Below are 24651 nucleotides of genomic sequence, written 5' to 3'. Positions count from 1 at the left end.
AAACATGTCTACAACTCCCCCTCCCTGTTTCACTACTACAAATAATGCAGTTTTTGCCCCATCAACCACTAAACAACACAATTGGGATCTGTTCCTTGCACCTGTCGCAGGGTTACATGCAAATGTGTATTTTATCGTCCCTGGGAAGTCGGGCGGAAAGCGCTTCATGCTGGCTGCGACCAGAGATTATCCGCGCTCCGGGAGACAGCCAGTTTACACCGGCTGACGCATTTATAACGCTGGCAATCCTGACATTGACGTTGGAAGAAAGGCCAGATGGAAACGTAGTCACGGAATTTGCACGCAGCACAATTTATGAAGGCCCCTCCGTTGTCACACGGAAAATGTACTCTCACGCAGTACCTGAGAAGATTTATGGATACTTTGGTACCAAAAATGTCAAAGAAGAAGAAAATAAAGTAAAAATGATGAATACAAAACAAAATATGAACAAAGACGAAAATAATTGCTTATGCACAATAGAAAGAAATATACAATGCAGCGTATTGCCAACAAATGAATTATAGTTAGTGATGGTAACATAAAAAGAACTTTTGCATTCATATGAGAATTGTTAATAGTATTCTTAGTGATGGTGCTGCTGAGGTCTTGGAATGGTCACGTAATCATAGAAATATTCGTCCTGGGTACAACTAAGTGACCAGCGTTGGGTAGGGTTACTTTAACTTGATTACTTTCAATTACTTTTGGATTACTCCAATACCAAATATGCTAATAAAAGACAAAAGAAACTAAACATGAATAAAATTACTAAATTTTGTGCAGGCTTGGGGAGTAACGGAATACATGGATCGGCAAAAATGATGTTGGCAAGCTCTTTGGATTTATTTTCATTTTGTTTCTGTCGCATTTTATGTTAGTTTTGCCAGAGATCAAAGAGATCAAAGCCAGGAGAGAAAGCTTACCACGTGTTGTGAGTCATAATTTTATTCATATTTACTTTCTTTTGTCTTTTATTAGCATATTTGGTTTTGGAGTAATCCAAAAGTAATTGAAAGTAATCAAGTTAAAGTAACCCTACCCAACCCCTGTAAGTGACTCAGTAGAACACAGAATTTGTAGGATAGTAAGATTTGTGTTAGACTATGAGTTTTTCCTTCCTGAAATTTGGGTACGTCCTCTTTTGTTTTGCTTACAAATAACACAATAGTCTTCAAATTTGCAGTACTTCCGTGTGAAAGGACACTTTGGGCTCAAACTGTCATCACCTCCGGGGTGAAGTCAGTTCCAGTTCAAAATGGTGGTGCTTCCAGTCAATGCGCCATCCCTCTGGAATATTAGGAATGTGGTGAATCAGAATGTGATTACTCATTTTCACAAGAAAATAAATCTAATTCAGAGTAACAATTGAGGCCAAAGCTCCATTGTACATCTCACAAAGAACGCTCTGTTGTTCTCTGTCTCCAAACCATGTTTAATACAAATATAGTACTTTGCCGACAACTGCTAGCATGTTGTTGCAAAGTAAGTCGAGTGTTTCCGCTGAGTAGAGGTGTCTAACAAAAGAACTATACTTTGTCACCCTATAGTGGCATCTACAACCCAAAAGGGTTACAAAGAATTTACATACTTTGATGAGCAGGGCTGTCTGTTCACCGATGTAGTCAATGAGCTGCAGCTGGGCCAGAGCCTGCGACAGCCAGAACGAAAAGAGTCGGAAAATGTTGAAACAAGCACCACCAAGGCTCCATTTATTTTGCAAAATTTGAACATGATTCTGGGTAACATGTCAAAATCTTTTGGGGGAAAAGAGCACCTCCATCAAGACAAAAAGGGCAGCAAAGAAGAGTAGAGTGGCCCACTCCACGCGATGCAAGATCATCTCAAAGTCCTGAATGTCGGCCAGAACCAGAAGCCAAAGCGCACCAAGGATAGCGATCCAGCCTGCAAAAAAAGGAGGTCTCTGTAAGATCTTCAACAAAAACCGGGAAAAATATACAGACATCAACTATTGCTTCACTTCCAAGAAAGAGAGTAAAGATGAATGGAAGCTGAAGGACGCCATCAAAGAAAATAAGCCTACTACATTCAATCTTCCTAATTCCATTTGAAGTATTCTTGACTTCTGTTGCTTCTCAAGTGAATTCGACCCACTGAAATGGACAATTATTCTGCAGAGGAATCGTCATCTTTATTTGTGATAGTCAAAATAAACTAAGGAACAGATAGTAAAAAGGTTCTTCGGTTCTCTTTTAATGAATCAACTATCCTAGAATAATAATTATTGTACTCAACCCTTCTTACTGAGATACTAAATGGAAAAAATGATATAACCTGGCTATTAATAGAGTCAGTCAATCAGAAGAATTCCATCGCACAACTCACTTAGTAGATGAGTAAATATCTACAACCTTACTCATTCATTACACTAATTTATTAGAACTAACCAGATCACCGAGTCACCAAATACATCACGGCTGTCTACTGACAACTGTCACTCACTACCGACGTACTTCCCGACCTATCTACCTACCAACCTACCTACCTTCTTACCTATCAACTTAAATGGCATTTGTTTTATCTGACCTACAAACAATTTGAAAAACTAATCATCAATATCTTATCACCAAACTCACCTATCTACCATACTACCAGACCGGCTGACTGACTAACACTCATTAATGGTTCTTGTTTCGGCATTAACCCAGGGTGGGTTGAGCCAGCTCCAACGTGTTCACCATGTCCCAAACACGGGCTACCTAGCTTTGACGTTCGGCAGCTGGGACCTCGGCGAGCTCAAGCCTTTCGCGATTCCAGGGTCGGATACCATAGACTTGGGGTCCGGAGGCCGGCTCCAAATCTGCTTTAACCCTCGTCAGCCATGTTTCTTCCAGCCAGCGGGATCCTCTTTTTCAGGAGGGTCACCTCAAGACTAGAAGTGTCGCAACTAGCCCGAATAACTACTTTAGGAACTCTGTCAATCAGCCAGATATTGATTGACACACCTTCCCCTCAAAAAACAAACTTTGTAAACTCAATCACAAAAATGTATCACCAAGCTTACCTAGCTGCCAACCTCCCTAACTACCCACCTAACTTACTGACTGACTGGCTGACTTAATGACTGACACTCATTCACTTCAAATTACCAAGTCACCTTACTTACTAGTAAGTGAGTGACTACAGTAAGCTAATTTTTTATTTTCTTATTCGTAAGTTATGACCTATCAACAAATTATTACTGCTATTTTACCCGCGTACCTACCTACCAATTAGCATGGTATTTTGCTAAATACTCACTCACTCACTCACTAAAATAAGAAAAAAGTATAAATATCTCACCAAAAAAAGAAAGCAACTCACTCATTCATGAACCAACGCACTCAATTAACTCATCCACATTGTCCCTAAATGGGGCAAAACACAACTCACCAATGATCTAACCAGGCTACTAAGTAGAGAATCATCGCCAACTAACCTACTAACTCATCCACTTACTACCCTATAAAATAAATCAGGTACTCACTTTGTAATTCACTCACTCATTTATTCATCGAATAAATGTTTCTGCAAACACAAGACTTTACACACTATGTGTTGGCACGCAATTGCCGCTGAGTGATCACGAGGAAAGCATGCGCAGCCGCCAATGGGGCGGAATGATATCCGGAGCCGTGTTGCCTTAATGAGCTTTTAATGAGGCCGAGCTTTGGGAAGGAGGTGTAATTGAAACCAATGTCGTATTTGCACCCACGACGCTGCTGCAAGGGTCGTGCTCGCTTAACTAAATGTCACGGCCGGGCAACCTGCAATTAACCCGGCGTGGACCCGGACAGTCACCTGCTGTCAATAGTACTAGCGCACGCTGCGTTTGACTCTTTACGTTCATGGACATACTGTGCATACTTTGTATTACAGGGGTTTCAAACTCATTTGAGCTCGGGGGCCTCATGATAAAACAAAGTCTCTCGCGGGGGCCCGATTAGTAGATTCAAGTGGAAGAAAAAGAGTGAATGAGAGAGCGTGAGAGAGAGAAAGCACAAGAGAGAGTGTGAGAAATAACAAGAGAGAGAGCGACAGGACATGAGAGAGAACAAGAGAAAGAGGGAATAGGACAGAGAGGGCGAGAAGGAACGAGACAGAGCGAGAGCGAAAAAAAACAAGACAGGGAGATAAAGAGAGACAAAACAAACCTGCACCCAAACAGTCTCCTCCCCTGCACTTAGTTTGTGTAAATTCTTTCTAAAAGCTGTATAGAAATTAAAGCAAACTCCTTGCATCCTTGTGGTTTTTAGCACTCGTTTTCAGTTGCACAAGACAATACAATGACATCTAGTGGTCAAATAATACACACTGTCCCTTCAATGATGTAAGTTAGTGTCTCTAATGGCCTCCTTACCAAGATCCAGGTGTATGCTGGGGACAAAGGAGTTGACAAAGAACATGATGATCACCACGGACAACACCGAAACGCACTTCACCAACAGCACCGTGTCGGTAATTCGGTGCTGTGAGGTACAAAAAGGAAAGAATGACTGGAATTGTAATTGATTACACAGATTATGAAAAGGAAAAAAAAAGGAAGTAAGTGAACCTTCTTTTGAAGCTCTTGAATATTCTGCTCCCAGTTCTTGTCCTCTTGCGAAATTTCTCTGTCAAACACATTTGGTGTGAGGATTAAATTCAAACTCATATTATTTGTCGGATTTTGATGGTATTATAAGTCGATGCAGATAGTTTTCTTCATGACATGTGGAGGATGTAGTCGTATTTTTTTTTTATAGTTTTTCCAATAAATATCTAACAACAAGTCAGCCATTTTGTTTGTTTAGTTTGAAGCAACCATTGTGGCTAACGAAAGGGAACTTAAAAAAACAACCGGGCAGTGGCAAGTATCACTCTTTCTTCTATTTTCTCCTTCACTCCTTTTTCTATGTATTGGCTGACAATAAATTGTCAGTACCAGAACGGAAACAGGACCCACTCGCGTAACGTTTACCACAAGTTTTATTGAAGGAACGAGCAAGGGGTGCGCCCACGATCCGGTTTTCGCTCTTGTACTCGGCTTATGATACAAACACAGAAGTGGATCTTCCGTAGCGAGCGATGGCGGTGTCAGGGGTGGAAAACTGGTCGGTAGCCAGGACTGGGAGAGCAAGACATGGTCGGGATCGAGAGTGGATCGTAATTCGGGAAAGATGAGCAGACGTGGTCGAGATCAAAACAGGTAGTAGCGGGAGACAAACAGGAGCAAAAAAAAAACGGGACAGGCGTGAGTCAGGGTCGAAAAGGGGCTTGCCGTGTAAAAACAAATTCGCAGACGGACTGACAAAAGGGGACAGATAGGAGCGGATTTAAATAGGGACAGGGAGCCAATCAGAGTCCGAGGCAGTTGGCGCCAAAGGAGCGGGCGCAGGTGATTCATATCGGTAATCATGACATAAATAACAATAAGAATTTCAAAATGATGACTGTTGAACTAGCATCAGTTATCCTCAACATTATCATGCTGAGCAGTCAGCCATTTTATTTGTTTTGTTGGACCATCCATTTTTCAGAATACCAAGAGGCCGCTTTATAACAGATTCTTGAGGCCCGGTCACACAGCCTTTCACGGCGTATCGAGGCTGAATCACGGCCAGAAATTCTGCCCATGAAGCAGACGCTGTTGGACGCTTTGAGATCGCGATACAGACGAGCTACAGCAGTGCTTTACATGCGGTAAGAAATTCACACGCGGTTGGCCGCGAAAAAGTTTTGCGCTGCTCAAAACTTTAGACCACGGGTAACCGCGGGCTGCACACGTGATACACACAAGGTAAAGACGCGGTACGAACGTGCTAGGACGTGCTACGGCCGCGGCCAAGACGTGGTTACACGCGGGTAGGATGCGAAATTTTAGCGGGTAATCGCGGGTGAAGCACAGTCATAGCACGTTTGTTCTGCGCCTGTATCGTGGTGTTATCACGTGCATTAGCGTGTGTACCGCGTGTAAGCACGGTCAAACGCGATGCAGCCGCGGTTACCCGCGATAAGGACGCGGAACAGTCGCCGGCGTCTGTTTCGCGGGCATACCACGGTAAACAGCGGGTTTAGCCAATTTTGCACATTTTCCACTGCGTCTGCTTCACGGGCAGAAACTTTTGGCCGTGATTCAGCTGCGATACGCCCGTGAAAGGCTGTGTGACCATGCCTTTAGAGAGACAGTGTGTATAACTTAGTGCCTCTTAGTGCTTAAAAAAGAACTGAATTTACAAAAGAAATTGTTGTAATGCGAGGCAGGATACAGGTGCGGACACAACAGGAGTTTTCAATTGGGGATGGCCAATTAAACACAAAGCGCTCCAATGGAGGAAGGATCAAAAACAGAAACGTAAAGTCTTACGAATTCGACTTGGTTGGTTGCTGATGGACGAACGACAATCTCTACTGATCAAATCAGACGATCTGACATGGAAAAGTCCGTGCCCCCTGCTTTTAACTACTCGAGTTAATGAGAACCCGGCACGTTCAATTAGCACTAAAGCGCCCTCTAGCTGTGGTAGACCGTCTGGACCCTCACAGAAATCAGGGTTGATTGAAAGAATAAGTAAAAATACATAAACTATCATAGATACTTGCATTTTTTTTAAATCCTGGTAGGTAGAGAAATTTAATGTTCATTTTACAGAACAAGACCTCACCTAGAGGACGTTGACATACCGTATGTACTGGCATACAAGCCTACATCGCATATAAGTCGACCCCCTAAAACTGCTTTAAAATAGCCACATAAGAAATACATACACAAAATAGTAAAGAAACGTGTACTTAAACAACGATAGTAAAGATTAATATACTGGTAATATAAATAAAACAACTATTAAAAAATTTACCATACCAAACTCAGCGGTTCAATGGCCCATACACCGTTTTTGTATTATTGTATTATTATCTTCAAATCTGTAGTTGTCTTGCATTGTTTTCCACTTTTCTTTTTCCCTATAGATAATTTTGTTGGGATCCGTTATTATGAGTAAAAAAGAAATAAAATACACTAAATCGCAAGAAAATGGGATGTGGTCCCTCTTGAACACAATCAAGATGGTGCTGACTGTACAGTGACAAAAGAATAGGCGAGTTGGGAGCATAAGGACATGACTGGGCAGAGGGCCATTGGGTGGCAATGTTTGTCTAACGCACCCTTTATGTTCATTTTGTTTTATGCACATAGGAACCAAGCCCCTGATTTCAGTGTTGTATTTTATAGTTCTAAATTTGGCTGTTATGCGAGTTTATACGGTAGTTGTTGGCCATCTTTAAGTCTCTGTAGTTTTTATTACTGTCTGTGCTTTTAGCAAACGTTTTCGTTTGCATTACACAACACAGCAACATCTAGGGTTCAAATAATACACACTGTCCCTTTAAGGAGTTTATCCTAACTGTCAAGAACCGGAACAGGAGGAGGACCCAGATGCGTGACATTTCTCATACAAGCTTTATTTTTACGGGAAATGGGGCAGGCTTGCATGTTAACCCAAACATCGGTGGTTCGGCGATCGTTGGGCGGAAGAAGTAAGGCAGCAGTCTGGCATGGGATGACAGGAAGCCAGAGACCGACAGGATCAATACCAATTGCACGAGCAGATATCGGACAGGACGGGACAGACAGGATTGATATTAGGCACTGGAGACTGGAGTCCGATAACAAGCAGGACACATTAGACGGGAACGCTACCAGACACTGGAGACCGATATCAAACAGAACAAAATAGCCAGGAATTAAACTGAAAATCGATTTTAAACAGGACAAAATAGACAGGAATGATGCCGGACAGGAAACACAAGCAGGAAACCGGACAGTGTCAAAACCCATGTCTTGCGGGTGCAGAGATTCGTTAAGGGACGGAAAAAGGGTGAGTGTGAGCACTGAGCTTAAATAGGAGGGAAGCCAATCAGTCAACCAGCTGCAGCTGGCGCCAAATGGACGGGGCCAATTGGGGGCCATGGGCAACCGTAACACTAGCGGGGTTTAAAATACGTGACTAAAAAAACTAGACAGACCTAATCCATGAAGTAAAAACTTTTATCATCATACAATTATTATACAATCTATTATATATTGAATGCAGACTTAAGCATTTGTTTAACAAAAAAGTAATGTATAAACGTTTTCTTTTCAATAAACTAGTTTTAGTATCAAATGATAATAAGCTGAGAAACTGTTTAGCCAATCAGAATGCAGAACACTATCCTCGACGCACATCAGTGAACCAGTGAGACTTTGAAATTTGAAAAATGGTTCACCTAATTCTCTATGTAAACAGCATCATTGGTTAGTTTGGAATTTTTACCTCTGGAATGTTTTCATCATCTTCCTCAGCAAACTTTCCAGGTTGAGGACTTTCTGCATCAGGAGACATTTGACAGCCGTTTCTTCGCGGCTAGCCGGGTTAATACGCTGCGCCGTTTGTCTCCACACAAGGATCTCATGTTTCAGCTCTGCAGCACATTTTTTTTTTAAATAGATGAAAAAACATTCCCATCAGGACTGGCCATGGTGTCTTTGAAGACAATTTTTCCGGTCAATAAGCACTGAGCCTCACTGAGGGACTCATGCCGAGAGGCCACCACAACCGGGTGTCGGTTGAAGATATTTTTAAAGCGGTTCAAAATCTTGAAATGCACTTTTGAAAAAATACAAACATCCTTAAAGGTGGGGTGCGGGATTTGAGAACTTTGTTACTCTCTGTCACCATTTGCTGGTTAAAAGTCAGCCTTAGTCCCCCTGTTTACGATTTTAATATCTCTTTTTTGAGGTTTGGATTCTACTAGAAGCAGGCCTTTTCTTACTTTCACCATTTTCATTCTACACTGACAATAAAGAAGAGCCTGATGTCACTCTCCAATACCGCCCAGCCCCTTTCTTCGAACCTTAATGTGCTCCGCCCCGAACAGGTCTGATAAGAGTAAGACAAAAGCAGAAAGGCGCAGTGGGGAAAAAAATATAAAGGCTCTTTGATCTCAGTTGGACATTGTTAACGCGTACTTGTTAGAGAAAATATTCTACTGTCAACTTTTTCAAGACATCTCAAATGAGGCACCCCACTTTTAAGAGTAGCAATTAACAATTAACTACATTATCTCAGCGTCACCTCTTACAGTTAAAATGTACTAAGTAGCTTGCAAACAAAGCATGCTGCTGCCATATACTTCCCAACAGTGGTATTACCCTTCATACTATGTAAAGGGACATTGTGTATTATTTAGCGCTTCCTAGTGGTCAGAAAACTTCACGGTGTAGTTCGGTCCCTTTAAGTCTCAGTAATTTGTATTCTTCCTCATGCTTGGTAGCACTTGTTTTTAGTTGCATGAGACAATACAGCGACATCTAGTGGTCAAATATTACACAGTGTCCCTTTAATGGAAACAAATGAGTTCAACGGGCAAAAAGGAATAGCTAACTAGCTGGACCGTGATCCATAAACCTGTTACAGAGAAACCCAATCGGAATAGAGTTTACCTGTGTTTTGCATCGGAACTCACCCACAATTTCGATGGACTCTTTGTTGTAGAGCTTTTTGTTCCAGTAGAGCATGCGCAATATAGGGAAGGAGGTGAACAGGACCAGGCAAATTCCCAGGAACATGTAACCCGTGAAATTTGCAAAGTCGATGCCCTGTGGAGTAAAATGCGATCAGGTTGACATCAACTGGAAAAGACGCTAAGGGGCTTTATAAGGGCCAAACAATTTCTTAACTTAATATTAGCACTTCTGAACACTCCGCCCACCTCACTAAACGAAGAATAGGATATATTTTGCATCCTTATTAGATTTATTCAGATTTCTTTCATTGGTTCCCTTAGGGATATTCACTTCCACTGACTGTGCCTGGGGAAAACAACCGGCGTTACACCAGTGCCTGTTGTTTAGAAGGGTAACTGGAGATGGGGATCAGGATTTTCCCGAGGGGGGCCCTCCTGAATCTTGTTGTCCTGTATGTGCGCCTTGACGGTAGTGTAATGAAGTATGTGTGTAGTGGGTGAGTGATATCCTGGACTATTGTGTTTGCCAGTCGGATGATGGACATGTTATTTAAGTCTAAGAGGTTGGGGATGGGTAGGCTGACGATTTGTGTCATTACGGATATGCTTCACCTGTGCCCATTCCTTTGGCCCCAACTACCTCGGACTCTGATTGGCTCTCTGTCCCTACTTAATCCCACTCCTGTCTTCTGATGCAGGAAGTCCTCAACCCTGTTGTCAGTCCGTCTGCGAACCTCAGTTTACACTAGGCAAGCCTTTTTTTTTACCCTGACTCCAACATGTTTTTTGCTCCTGTCTGTTCCCCGGCTTCGCCCCATTTTTGATCCTGACCACGTCTACTCTCCTTTCCTGACTTACGACTCGCTTACGACCCCGACCACGTTTTTGCTCTCCTGTCCCGGCTAATGACCCGTTTTTCCCTTGACGACACAGCCATCGCTTACCACAGAAGTCCCAATTCCGCGTTCGGAGTGACCTGCTTCCCGCGCCCAGCGATCACCGGATCATGGGGGCAACGCTTTCCTTTCTTCCAATAAAACTGAGAGAAACATAACGCAAGTGGGTCCTGTCTCCGTTCTAGTCTTGACAGATTTTAGCTGCTGTGTAAGTGATACGTGTGAGTTTGGGCCGGTTTGTGCCCGACGGCAAAACTGGTGAAGCAGTAAAGGATATTGGGTTGACCAATGCTTTGGTACAGTAGTAAGACGAGGTGAGGTGCAACATATAGTTTGTTGAGTTTACTTCTGACTGACAGTCTGTGGTAGTTAATCAAATAAGAATTTGTCTTCCAGTGTTATTTAAAGGTGTCCAATGTTTCAAAATGTTTGTGTGTTTATGAAGATGGGGTGTTGGGAGGACATGAGTTTAAAGCATCTATCTATTATTCTACTGGCATAGGATTTCGAGGTGAGCTGGATTGACTGTCAAAGAGGGGTGCAAAGGTGGCTGTATCGTCTGAGTGTTTTAAATATGTTGTTGTGGGCGAAATACTGCCACAGTCATTTAACTAGTGTACAGGAAATGGCACAGCACTCATCCATGTGGAACCCTGATGTTGATCGTAAGTACCAGGGGTATGGCTGAGCCCACCCTTACTGCCTGCAGTCTGTCAGTGAGGAAGTTGTAGGTGAAGTGGATAAGTTGAGTAGGGATATTGAGATGGTAACTTCAGTAGGTGCTTTTGTTACTATAATAAAATACAATAATAATGATCCCGACTCAACCTTGTAATTACTTGACTACCAGGGCTCTAGATGACATTGGAAAATGCGTTATATTGTATATTATCATCACATTATTGGTGCTAACGGTACTACGTTGTACAAAGTCTTTTTGGCTTAACTCTTTCCCATAATGCTCGTTACAATGTTGTACAATGTGACAAAAGGAGTAAAAATAGTGTGAGGATGAGATAAAACCAATGCCTTTTTCTTGGTCGTCTACAATCCTAGTGGCCTAATGGTTAGTATTCGATAGTCTCACCGCCGTGACCTGGGTTTCATTCCTGTTGCATCCAATGCTGAGCAATTGAGGTCAGCAGTATTGGTCAACTGTACAATCATTACTCATATATGGTGATATACTGTAAAGCTTTAGTATAAAAAATGCTCGTACTTACAAATAAATACTTGGTTAGCAAAAATAAGACTTTTACTTTTCTTTCTGTGTGGCCCGATACCTGGCCACAGCACTGTGGTTGCAGACTACTGTTTAGTGTAAAAATATAGATTTCCTCTTGCTGTCACGACCAGCACACAGGGTAGACCCAATTGCGTAACGTTTTCCCACAATTTTATTGAAAGAAAGAGGAAGGGCACCGCCAGCGATCCGATGCTCACTGGACACGGGAAGCAAGTCGTTTTCGCACTCGGATTGTGATCCGAATACAGAAGCGGATCTTCCGTAGCGAGCGATAGCGGTGTCAGGGACGGAAAAACAGGTCGGTAGCCGGGACAGGGAGAGCAAAAGCGTGGTCGGGGTCGGAAACGAGTCGTAAGCCAGGACAAGAGAGCAGACTTGGTCGAGATTAAAACAGGTCGGACAAACGGGAGCAAAAACGGGACAGACGGGAGTCAGGGTTGAAAAAAAGGCTTGCCTTGTTTAAACAGAGGTTCGCAGACGGACTGACAACCGGTGATTGACAGGACTGGGTTTGAATAGGGACAGGGAGCCAATCAGAACCCGCAGCAATTGGCGCCAAATGAGCGGGCACAGGTGATTGACATCGGTAATCACGACACTTGCAAATGTTCTTTTATTATTTACCCGATTGACCTCTCAAAATATCCATATTGGCCGACCACTCTATTGAAATTTGTATTTGTTTATAAACCTTTTGTATTTCCAGTTTTTCTGCAGCAAGTGTTAAAGCACATAGCACACAACACAGATGGAACATGGAACAAAATGTGAACGTGAAAGCGTTATTTTATTCGCAATCGTCAATTATGGGGCAATTTCCAGCAACCAAATTCCTCCTGAAAGCCCCAGATGGAACGAAACGTTCGACTTTGAATCTGAGTCTCGTATGATGGACAGACAAAGCAATGAACAGGGCATGATTATTTTTTTCTTTACTTAAAAGCATCCTTCCTTTTTTGATACATTGTCAGAGTTTTCAGGGAGGAACAAGACATCCTGTGCTAAATTCAAATGAGGTGCGGCGCATTTATGAGCCACCACTTTGTGGAGATTTTACAATTGTCCTTTACCTTCTCAAGTATAGAGGATCAATCCCACCATGTGAAATAAATGTATAAATAAATAAAGTGCCATTTATTTCGGTATTTACTTCGTCATATATTTTGTCGTGCATTTTGTCTTGTATTTTGTCCTTTATTTATTTCAGTAATTTTCAATTTCGGTTTATATTTTGTCATATATTGGTATTTTGTCACTGTTGCCATGACGCCCAATTGGTCCCGCCCGTGTGGTGCCAGCTGCGGCTCGTTAACAGATTGGCTTTCCGTCTATTTAAGCTCAGCGCTCTCACGCTTCCTTTGTCAGCCTGTTATCGCACTTCTGCCCCGCAAGACGTGGGTTTCGACTCGCTCCTGTCCCTGTTGGTATTTTCTGTACGGTATTGTTTCCATTTATTTTGTCCTGTTTAATATCTGTTTTCGGTTTAGTTTCTGTCTTTTTTTGTCCTGTTTATTATTTTCTCCAGTTTTCGTTCCTGTCTAGTTTGTCCTGTTTATTTTCAATCTCCTGATTCATTATCTTCTATCCTGTCTGTCCTGTCCTGTCCGGTATCGACCCCATCTGTCCAATATCAATTGGAATCGATCTCGTCGGTCTCTGGCTTCTTGTCTTTCCACACCAGAACGCTGCCTTACGTGCACGACTCCCCGTTTCCTGTAAAATAAAGGCTTGTGTGAGAACGTCACGGGTTTGAGTCCTGATCCGGTTCTGGTTCACGACATATTTATTTATTTTGGTATTTATTTTCTCCTGTATTTTGTACATCTGGGGCTTTCAGGAGGAATTTGGTTGCTGGAAATTGCCCCATAATTGATATTTGTTTAGTCATTTATTTTGCCGTGTATTTTGTATTCCGGTATTTATTTTGTCACGCATTTTTTCATTTATTTATTTCAGCAATTTATTCATCTTGGTATTTATTTCATCTTTTTTTTTTTTTTGTATATTGGCATGTATCTATTTCGGTTGTCATTTTATCTTGTCCTGTATTTTGTCATTTATTCATTTCATTATTTATTAGGGTATTTATTTTGTCGTGTATTCTGTTGTGCATCCAATGTTTCACAACATTGATATCCTGAAAGAGGGATTACCTATTGTGCGGCTCCTTCTCTTAATATCCTCATGCTAAGGTTTTTGAGTTTTTCCTTGCCTTCATGTAGGTTTTAGATCAGGGGATGGTTCAAGTCGTAGTTTGTATAGCAATTTGAGAGTTCTTGTGAGTAAGGCTATACAAATAAACATGGCTTGACTTCACCTGAATTTTCTCATTTATTATTTCTGTAATTCTTAGGTCGCTTATTCTTTCTATATTTATTTTGTGGTATATTTGATCTTATTTTGTTGTTTTTTTGGGGTATGTATATTGTCCTTTATTTTGTTGTGTAATTTGTTCTGTAGTTTGTAATGTAGTTTGTCATTTAGTTGTGGCGTATTTTGTCTATTACGCTGTTATGTATTTGCTCACAATGTTATTCAAATGAGGAGGCGGGTCAAACTGGCTGAGCTTTTCACCTATTGGTTGATCAACAAGTGCACCAATCAACTGCAATGTCTTGACTGGCAGCCACCGAGGGCATCACTGTTCAACCAATAGGTGAAAAGCACAGTTTAACCCGCCTCCTCCTTTGAATAACATTTTGTTGTGACAAAATTCACGACACAATACATGACAAAATAAAAACTGAATTAAATAAGACAGAAGAATTAAAAGGCAGAATGCATAAATAAATGAATAAATTGCATTTGTGCCATATATTTAGGTATTAGTGTCAGGACCAGAACGGAGACAGGACCCAATTGCGTTCCGTTTCTCTCAGTTCTTTTGGAAGAAAGGAAAGGGTTGCACCCACGATCCGGTGATCGCTGGAAGCAGGAAGCACGTTGCCCTGAACACGGAATTGGGACTTCCGTGGTGAGTGATGGCAGTGTCGGGAACGGGAAAAACGGGTCGAAAGCCAGGAGAGGAGAGTAGACGTGGTCAGGATCAAAAACCGTTCGAAGCCAGGAGAACAGACAAGAGCAAAAACAGGTGGGAGTCAGGGTCGAAAAAGCTTGCCTGGAGTACAATGAGGTTCGCAGATGGATAGACGTGGGTTTAAATAGTGACAGGGAGCCAATCAGAGTCCGAGGCAGTAGGCGCCGAAGGAGCGGGCACAGGCGCATCACATCGGTAATCATGACAATTAGATGATTTATTTGCGTGTTCATTTATTTCTAGGTATATATTTGTAGGTATTTAGACATTTATTTCCACATATGGCAGGATCAGTCCTCCATACTTGTAAAGGCGTGAACCAGCAACTTTGTTATCTATGCAGAGGAGCATCACCAGGTCTGACATAACCTCCCGTCCCCCGAGATCCCTTCCCTCTATCAACCCACCCACGTTTGACATTCTGACCTTTGGTGGACTCTGCGTCCGCTCTGTTGATCTCTACAAATGGGGCTTCTGATGTCAAGTTTGTCTTGGCAACGCTCATGGAACAATAGTGGAGAGTTTAGGGTTGACAATCAAGGGGTGGGGGCTACCGGGCGGGTCGTGGCCGCTCCCTGATAAGCCCTGCTTGTGTGTTTGCTCGCCTGTTTGTTTGCTTACACTTCCTGCGTCTATTTTCGGGCCGCGTCCAGAGATTGCGAGGAGCAGTGTTGGGAGTAACGTGTTACAAAGTAACGCAATTAATAATCTCAGTAACAAGTACTGTTAAGCGTTATTTATTTAAAAGAAATGTCCTTACAACATGGTGCGTTAATGCGCTACTTATTGAAAAAAGTTCACGAATCTCAATGTATAATTGGTACCTGTCCACCCTTAACTCAGGACGGATGAATAAACTCATGCTGCCAGGACCCCAAAAAAGGCCGTCAACAGTGGCGAAAGCTGTCCAGAGTTGTACCCTCATCGGTGCTCCGACGACACAGGCGGTTAAGAGATCTGTGGACTGCCAGAGTCACACCACTAACCACGTCGCTAAAATGGAGTTGGCATGTTTTATGGACCTATAACGTCCAACTCAATACAGTTGCAGTAACAGCATCTCAAGCACAATAATTCCTCCTCAATTTCTCCCTCATATTTTCCCTACCATATAAACTTGCATATAAGCTATTTTCTCGACTCGGTGGCCTTGGGGGTAGGGCGCCCGCCCCAAGACTGGGAGGTTGCTGGTTCAAGCCTCGGCCGGGTCATACCTAAGACTTACAACATTGGTACTTATTGCCTCCCTCCTTGGCGCTCGGCATTAGGGGTTGTTATTGGGGGGTTTGGTCACCTAATGACTCCCGATACATCAGTTGGTTGAGCAAGGAGGCTGGGAATCCACTCCTCTGTATCAATCTCCCAGAAAGAGTCAGAAAAGACCCACCAGGGGGATATACAGTATGTATAATGAAATAAAATACTGCCTTTTCTTGCAACAAATTGTGGGGAAATAGGCGATTATTGAGATGGATATGAGATCTCTCTCTCTTTCTCTCTCTCCCTCTCTTTCTCTTTCTCACTCTCTGGTGCGCTCTTTCTCTGTCTCTCTCTTCGTCTCTTCCTCTCTCTTTCCCTCTCTTTTTCTTTCTCTTACTCTCTCTCTCCCTATGTATGGAAACAAAAAGCTGACTCAGTAGTTTTGGTAGATTCATAGTTTTTTTCAACAACAAAAAAAAAGAACAAGAGGATGAACTGAACAGATACTTTTCAACTTACAGCCTCCAATTTCTTTTGTTTTCTCTTTGGATCATTTGCATCTTGAGGTTAATGTTTTCCAAACAATATACAGTATGTATAGACAATTACATATTTGGGCTGTTCGTCCCCCCATTTTAGGATTTTAGTCCCCAGCTGGACACAGTCTTAGTCTTTGGGTTTTCCTCTCATAAGCCAATAATGCCACCAATGCCACCCAAAAAAACATTACGGGTCTCAAAGCGGGTGGTGCGCTAATGGTGAATAGCCATTCGGGTCAATTGATGTATTGATTTTACCAAACACTATGCCTGGAAAAAGATTTTGGCGCGTACTCTGCAATGAGAATGTAAATCTTCCAGTGGTCTGGAAACCATAGACAAAATGGATATAGAGTGTTCGTTTGCGAGCTTTCAAGATTACACTATAAGTATAAAGGTGTCACCGATTCCACAAGTTGGTGCAAACATTTTCTCCTATTTCTTTTATTTTGTGGCTTTTATAAACAGTTTTAGGTGGTCGGCCTCAATGCGAGTGTATACGATATTTCTTAACCAGATAGTAATAATTCAGGGGGTAACGGAATTACTTTTTAAATGGAATAACTAGTAACAGTACGCAAACAACACTGGCGCAGAGTGCCTCGTTGTTGGGCACTCGCAACTCTTTGTGCACTTGGGGTTTAAAGTTTGGACTTTTCCCACCAAAGGCTATTTTTGGACTGTGACCACCCTTGTCAGGGTTACACGGCACTCCTGCCGGGAAGCCATTTTGGCAGTGCGCTTACTTCTCTGCGGAGTTCCTGATTGGACACGATGATGACGTTGGGGGGGTCGCCAACTGCTGTGGCGGCACCGCCAATGTTCGTGAATATAACTTCGGCGATCAAAACGTGCCGGGGGTCCAGGTTGAGCACCTCGCACAACCTGCGGCGAAAAGGGATCAAATTAGGAAGTGTACTCCCTGTTATGCAAAATAGTGCTGCCCCTTGCAAGGCTAATATTGTAACCGTGCGCTAAAGGGACACTGTGTAGTATATGACCACTAGATGTCACTCTATTGTGTAGGGCAGGTTTTACAACCCTTTATGAAGCCGAGAGCGACTTTTTGTTACTGAGTGGAGCAAAGGGCTAAATTTTCAATAGCTTATGTCATTACTATGCAGTTACAATTTTACCATGTTGTAATTATAAGTAGATAAAACATAAGTCAGCTAAAAATCAAATATACGAGAAAATCACAATCACCCTAAATCAGTGAGCTGCTTTCAGAACATGTCCGTGGGCTACTCAGGTGTTCTTAAGGTGCTAATCAAAAACAAGTACGAAAAAGCACAGAGAAGAGTACAAACTTCAGAGCGTCATGTTATGTAAAAAAAATTCAAATATATTGACCTACGGAAAAAAACACGTTATGTATATGATAGTTGTTTACCACTAGGAGGCGCAAAATATTACATAAAGAAATTATCCGTTTATTCTGTTTTTTTATATTGGATATTTTACAAGATGCCAGTTCCTTATTTTGACACATATTGCGCGTTGTTGTTTGTTGTTTTGACAATTACTTCAGTGTCCCCCCGATTAATACACTGGTCCCTCGTTGCTTTGCTGGTTAACTCCTTCGCAGATTTTTTTTCTGAATTGATTCTGTCTTTGTTGTTAATATCATTACATTATGCCTCTAGCCTACTGCTAACAGCTAGGCTAACAACAGTTTGAAGCCACCACTGCGGACCCTGTATCTATAATGCGCTCCACTGGCCACTACTCGAGTCAATTGTCGACCAGGTATCATGGATCCCGGACGCACGGGCGCTGTTCATTTCAGGCGGGGAAAAAAACACTGAAAACGCCTGCCACGCATAACACAAATGTTCTCTCTTGGACCCTGCTTTCAGCAATAGTCGACTGGGGATAATGTATCAAGGCCAAATTATACAGTCTATTTCTCTTCTGCAGCTCAAAACGAGAAAAAAAGAGCTCTTCCCTTGCTCAAGGACAACATGGAAAAGTACATGGCAAAACTCAACATTTTTTTAACGTGTCCACACCCATAAGACATACATAATTCAATAAATTCAAAGTGTTTTACACTATACTTTTTTAACACTATGGAGTGTTAAAAAACACTACTTGAGTGCAAAGAAAAAAAGGAACACTTTCAACAGTGTTATGAACACAAATCCTTTGTTTTTCATGGGGGTTGCATTCCAAATTCTGCTATAGTCAGAACCCGTAAAATAGATTTTTATTCTCTTTATTATACATTAAAACCAAAGAACATATCGTATATTACAGGCTCAAGTATTTATGCAACAAAAAATGTAATGTATTTTATAACCTTTTTAAAAATACCCATCTGTACTCTCAAATGATCATTTTAAAAATAATCTTGCTGCCTTATTGCAACGCATTATGATGTTGAAAATGATTTCAGGACACTAACCTTATGTCATGATTGCTGATTTGGGGCACCTGCGAATGCCCCGTTGGCGCCAACAGCCCTGAGCGCTGATTGGCTCATTCACTCTTTTTAAACCCCGGCTTCCAAGAGGAAGCCGTCAGTCCGTCCCGCGAACCTACGCTTTTGCTAGTCAAGCGCCGTACCCTCGTGGAAGCAAGCACTGTTTAACGAACGCTATTGGGTCCTGTTTCCGTTTCTGGCTTGTGACACCTTATGATATTTTGTCACCATCATATAGATGTAGAGGGGAAAAAATGTTAATATCTTCCCTAAATTTAAAAACTTTCCCTGCTCTGTTTTTCTCCTGCCTGTTACCCGGTGCCGACCTGTTTCTGAACCGTTTCTGCCCTGCTCTTCCGTCCCGGCCATCGACCTGTTTTGCCCTGTTTCCTGCCTGATACTTGTTGCCGACCTTTTTTCTGGACTCGATTACCGCCCTTGCTCCCCTGTCCAGCTTTCCTGCCACGACTACCGTCAGCCACCCGTGTCCGACGATCGGATCGTGGAAGCAAGCACTGTTTAACGAACGCTATTGGGTCCTGTTTCCGTTTCTGGCTTGTGACACCTTATGATATTTTGTCACCATCATATAGATGTAGAGGGGAAAAAATGTTAATATCTTCCCTAAATTTAAAAACTTTCCCATAATTTTATACATTTTTTTCATGTTTGTTTTATACGTTTCATTTTAAATTGTGTACACCATCTAACAATTTTGTGTTGATTTAACTTGTTTATTGTTAGGCTGATCTTGTCTTGCCCATTCTGGCTCTAATCTGGATCATCTTGGTCACTGGAAGCAGGCGCCAACCTCATCGTAGATTGTCAATATTATTGTGGTATTCTACATAGTATGTTTACTGTGCGTAAATAGGTGCTGCATTGTCTTTGTAAGGTTTATTATTGCCTAATAAGGGGAATTGTGATCATTGACAAGGGGAGCAATAGGCTGAGGTTGAAAGGTATGCCTTAACAATATCGAAAGGTCCATGTTTGTTGGCAAAAGAAAGCATCTTCATCTGTATTTTGGGGATATTTTCACTCCAGAGTGTTTTGTTGACATGGTGGTTTTTACTGAAACTTGTCATGGAAAAAGGTTTGTCACGTATGTGTCCAACTTAGGCAGTAACGTTATTGAAACACAGGCAGACAAAGGCAGAAAAGGGGCGGGGCGACTGTTTAGCCAACCACAATACAGAACACAATGCGCGTAGAAAAACTGAAAAGTAGACCACACGGGATTACTGTTAACATTTTTCTGGTGTAAAACTGGCAATTGGCTTGGACCAAGTCAGCAAATAGCAAAACTTTATTCTGAAGGCACCTGATGGTGACGGGAGTGAAGAGCATCATGGTGGTGACATTGTCCAGGAAGGCGGAGAGAATGGCGGCGATGAGGCATAAGATGATGATCATGGGCCACACCCGACCTTTGGAGAGCCGATAAGCCTGCAAACCAGAAAACAAAGCCGCAGATGAATGAGTCAGCGAGTTATGCGGTCCAACGGGATGACGCAAATCGAAAAATAACATCAGGCACTTAAGACTAAAGTAGACTCCTGTAGATTTTAAGTGGGTGGAAAATTACGTTGTTACTACATTTCCAAGAAAGATCTTTATCCCTTCCAGCTAGGACGCATTTTTCTAAATAAAAAGATGAATACATGAAAAAACAAGGAGGAATTGAACAAGATTCATAGATAGTTGTTAACTGGAAAAACGTTTCTGTTCATTCTGTTCAACAGTTCTTTAACTTTTAATTAAACGTTAATGGAACCGTAAACATGAATAACTCTGAGCATGGCTTTTCCTGCCTACTTCTTGCTGCTAGGGATCTATCACACTTGGTTTCATTGTCGCTTCGAAATTTCAGTTTCGGTTTCGCCAACCCTTGAAGAACTTTCACCTGTCTTTTTCCGCTTCTAACCAATGGTGGGCCATCAAGGCATGAAAGGCCTTCTCTGCTGGCCTGAAACATCTGAAACATCCATTATCTGCACCGCTCCTCCTCAGTAGGGTCTTGAAGGGTGCTGGAGCCAATCCTAGCCATCTCCGGGCAGCGGGCAGGAGATATGCTGAACCAGTCGCCAGCCAGTCGCAGGGCACACAGAGACAGACAACTCACTCGCTCATTTACACCTAGGGACAATTTGGACCGGCCAATAAACCTGACATGCATGTTTTTAGAATGTGGGAGGAAACCGGATTCCCCGGAGTAAACCCACACAAGCACGGGAAGAACATGAAAACTCCACACAGGAAGGTTCGATCTCATGAACTCAGAACTGTGCTGCGGACACGCTAACCACTCATCCACCGTGCTGCCCTATCTGAAACATATGAGTGTCATTTTCCTTCTATTGCTTCTACCTGGTCATGCTGCATACCAATGTCTGCGTTCATATTTAAGCATTGAACCAATAACATTTCGACCATTGGTGGTTGCCAGGCTCAGCAATCTACCTGGAGGTTTTTACAAACAAATCCTAAAGGCATTGTACATTAACATCTGTGTTTGATATGTCATAATTACTGATGTTACTCAGCTGTGCCCGCTCCTTTGGCGCCAACTGCCGCGGACTCTGATTGGCTCCCGATCAGTACTTGTACAAAGTCCCCTCTGTCCCCTTTTGTCAGTCCGTCTGCGAAACCCAGTTAACACTAGGCAAGCCTTTTTCGACCCTGACTCCCACCTGTCCCGTTTTTTGCTACAGTCTGTCCCCCGGCTTCGACCCATTTTTGATCCTGACCACGTCTACTCTGCCGTCCCTGCTTTCAACCTCTTTTATCCCTGACTACGTCTTTTCTGGCTTATGACTCGCTTCCAACGCCGACCACGTTTTTGCTCTCCTGACCCGGCTGCTGACCCGTTTTTCCGTCCCCGACAACGCTATCGCTCGCCACAGAAGATCCACTTCCGCATTCAGAGCACAATCCGAGTATGCGAGCGACCTGTTCCCCGCGTCCAGCAATCACCGAATCAAGGGCGCAACCCTTTCTCTTTCTTCCAATAAAACTTGTGAGAAACGCAACGCAAGTGGGTCCTATCTCCGTTCTGGTCTTGACATGATAAAGCTGTTGGTTTAGTCAATTGGATTGTGAGTTGGTAACAATTGGTTTTTGGAAGTTGTAAGGAAATATCAGGGATTCTACTATGATTGGCTAGTAGATGGTAATCAATGTGATCGCGCCAACAGCCGTTAAACTTGAAGAACTAGCTGCAACAGGAAATACATAGTTATGTTGATTTAATAGCTTTTTGGTGATTCTATTGGCAAAAATGCTTAACAAATCAAAATAAAACATACTGATATGCCTTTTTTTAATAAACTAAGCTTTTTGATATAAAACACACTAGAGCTTTACAAATGTACCATTCTTTTTTTAATATTGGACAAATGCAAATGAAAAATTGCCCTCTTGTAGGTTTTAGATCAGGGGATGGTGTAATAATAGTCTGTAAATTGCAATAATCTGTGGTCCGTGCAGCCCTTTGAGACTGGTTAAGGGCTCTACATATAAACATGAGAAGTGATGAAGGAAAGGACATGAAGCAAAGGAAGATAGATAAAGTTTACGATGAAGAAAATTGGATGGAAGAGAAATAAAGAAGGGAACAAGAGAAGAAAGGGTTGAAAAGTGAAGGAAAAGAGAAAAGAAGAGAAGGCATGGAGGGTAGAAGAGGATCACCAGGGGGGTGGGGAAGGAAGAAGAGTAGAACAAAACATAAAGGACAATAGGAAAGAAGGAAATGAAAAGAAAGACTGGGGGATTGAAAAGTAAAACCCTTATTAAGGTTTCTTCATTTCCTCATGTTGATGTTTTTGAGTTTTTCCTTACCCTCTTGAAGGTTTTAGATCTGGGGATGGTGTCATAATAGTCTGTAGTTTGCAATAATGAACGAGGACTAAACAGGGATATACAAATAAACATGACTTGACTTGACTGTTCCTTATTTTGACTTCTATTGTGCTCTGTTGTTGTCTGACAATGGTAACATCATTAATTGTAATCGCTCTTATAAACTTGAAGCCCTAACAAATTTGGAGCCCGACACTACCGTTTGCAATATTCTAACTTATAAATTTGTCATCTGGTAAAACTAGTACCGGAAAATGGGTTAGGGTTAGAGGGTTAGCAGTTCCTAAGCTCTACCAGATTCTGGAGCTCAACACTACAGATTCCAATTGGGTTCCAGGTGGATCAGGCCCTGTAAGCCCATTGCATTCTGAGTGCTATGTTTTTTTACATAATATTGAATTGCAGGATTATCATAAACTCATGGTAAAATGTCATTCAATCATTTTTTTGAATTGATTCGTTAGTGACGCAGCGTAACGACCTAATACTGAATAGATCATGTATTTTACGTTTGATGTGACATGATTTTCTTCTAATTCTAATTCACAGTTCTTCAATCAAGTTTAGCCCTTTTCATTTCCGATGAGTGTCAATCCGGCCTGAGGGGTCCCGTCCTTCTCACTCCGTGCGTTAACATTCATCAGCTTCTATTATTATCTCACGTAGTCGGGATTAAGCGGAAGATTTTCCATCCTTGACCTCTGCGGGGAGCCATAAAGGGCGCCTGCGTCACACTTTCAATTTACACTCGTGAAAATCAAGCTTGGCCGCTTAAAAAACAACAACAAAAATGGGAAAAAAATGGCACCTCTTAAGTACCCGTGTGAATTTTGTGATCCTAGGCTAAAGAGAGATGAAGTCACGGTGACCTTTCACCTCTTAATGGGTTCATCATCTGACGTTTTCCTCATGATTGGAAGTGCAAAAAAAGGAAAAAAAATCTCTAGTCGACTCCTCTCTAAAGCGATGACCTACTTTCTGAACGCTAAGCAAATGTCACCCGTGCAGGGGGCTATTCAAATGTCAAACATCAGAAGAATGGCCCATAGGTCGACATCCATCTTGCGGAAGACGGGCAGATCGAGGGCACCCGAACGCACCTTGACGGCGCAGTAGTCGAAGAATCCCGTCTCGGAGAAAATGGCCACCAGCACCATCTGGAAAAAGAACGTTTTGGGTTTTATTTGGAACAGGGTGTGGCACTGTAGAGTGGCAAGATCTACATAAGGCCCAATGACAAAATGGACATTGTCGGTCAAATTTCAATAATTTGGTGAAAATGAGTTTTAATGTTTCTTTAAGTCTCCTTAGGTACTCTGGAGCAGAGGTCGGGAAACTATTTGACCCAAAGAGCCGTAAGAGCAAAATATTTTGATTTTTGGGAGAGAGACATATTTTTTAGACAACATTTAGCCAAACTCGCTCTCAGGACAAAAGCTTATTCTTCAGCACATGTGTCACGACCAGCACAAAGGGTAGACCCAATCGCGTAACATTTACTCACAAATTTATTGAGATAGAGGGGAAAGGCAGTGCCCGCGATCCGGTGCTCGCTGGACATTGGAAGCAAGCTGCGCACAGAATCGGAACGAGTTCCGAATACGGAAGTGAATCTTCCGGAGCGGGTGTCGAGGACGGGAAAAAACAGGTCGACAGGAGAGCAAAACGTGGTCGGGATCAAAAACGGGTCACCAGCCGGGTCGGGAGAGCAAAACATGGTCGGGACGGGAGAGCAAACGTGGTCTGGATCAAAAACAGGTCAGAGTCGGAGACAAACAGGAAGAACAGGAACGGATAGGTGGAAAAACGGGTGGAAAAACGGGACAGGCGGGAGTCAGGGTCAAAATGCTTGCCTTGTAACAACAGAGGTTCGCTGACAGACTGACAACCGAAGAGTGACAGGACAGGGCTTAAAAAGGGACAGGGAACCAATCAGGAAGCAAGCAGCGGCTGGCGCCAAA

At 42.5% G+C, this 24651-nt stretch overlaps 1 protein-coding gene across 4 annotated transcripts in view; it reads right to left on the bottom strand.

Moving 5' to 3' along the window:
* oca2 (oculocutaneous albinism II) overlaps window positions 1–24651 on the bottom strand; it is a 52811-nt gene that overhangs the window by 5547 nt on the left and 22613 nt on the right. For all 4 annotated transcript variants that reach the window (XM_088350096.1, XM_088350098.1, XM_088350099.1 and 1 more), the window contains exons 12-20: window positions 23791–23847; window positions 20154–20278; window positions 17151–17289; window positions 9487–9619; window positions 8295–8442; window positions 4556–4613; window positions 4361–4469; window positions 1778–1905; window positions 1592–1651 (exon numbers count right to left, since the gene is read on the bottom strand). In XM_088350096.1, the coding sequence (XP_088206222.1) occupies window positions 1592–1651; window positions 1778–1905; window positions 4361–4469; window positions 4556–4613; window positions 8295–8442; window positions 9487–9619; window positions 17151–17289; window positions 20154–20278; window positions 23791–23847 (957 nt within the window). The remainder of the gene's footprint in view (window positions 1–1591; window positions 1652–1777; window positions 1906–4360; window positions 4470–4555; window positions 4614–8294; window positions 8443–9486; window positions 9620–17150; window positions 17290–20153; window positions 20279–23790; window positions 23848–24651) is intronic.

Source organism: Urocampus carinirostris, chromosome 12 (assembly GCF_059441175.1).
Source record: "Urocampus carinirostris isolate Australia breed hairy pipefish chromosome 12, RoL_Ucar_1.0, whole genome shotgun sequence".
Lineage (NCBI taxonomy): Eukaryota > Metazoa > Chordata > Actinopteri > Syngnathiformes > Syngnathidae > Urocampus > Urocampus carinirostris.
This window is presented reverse-complemented; position numbering and strand designations above follow the sequence as displayed.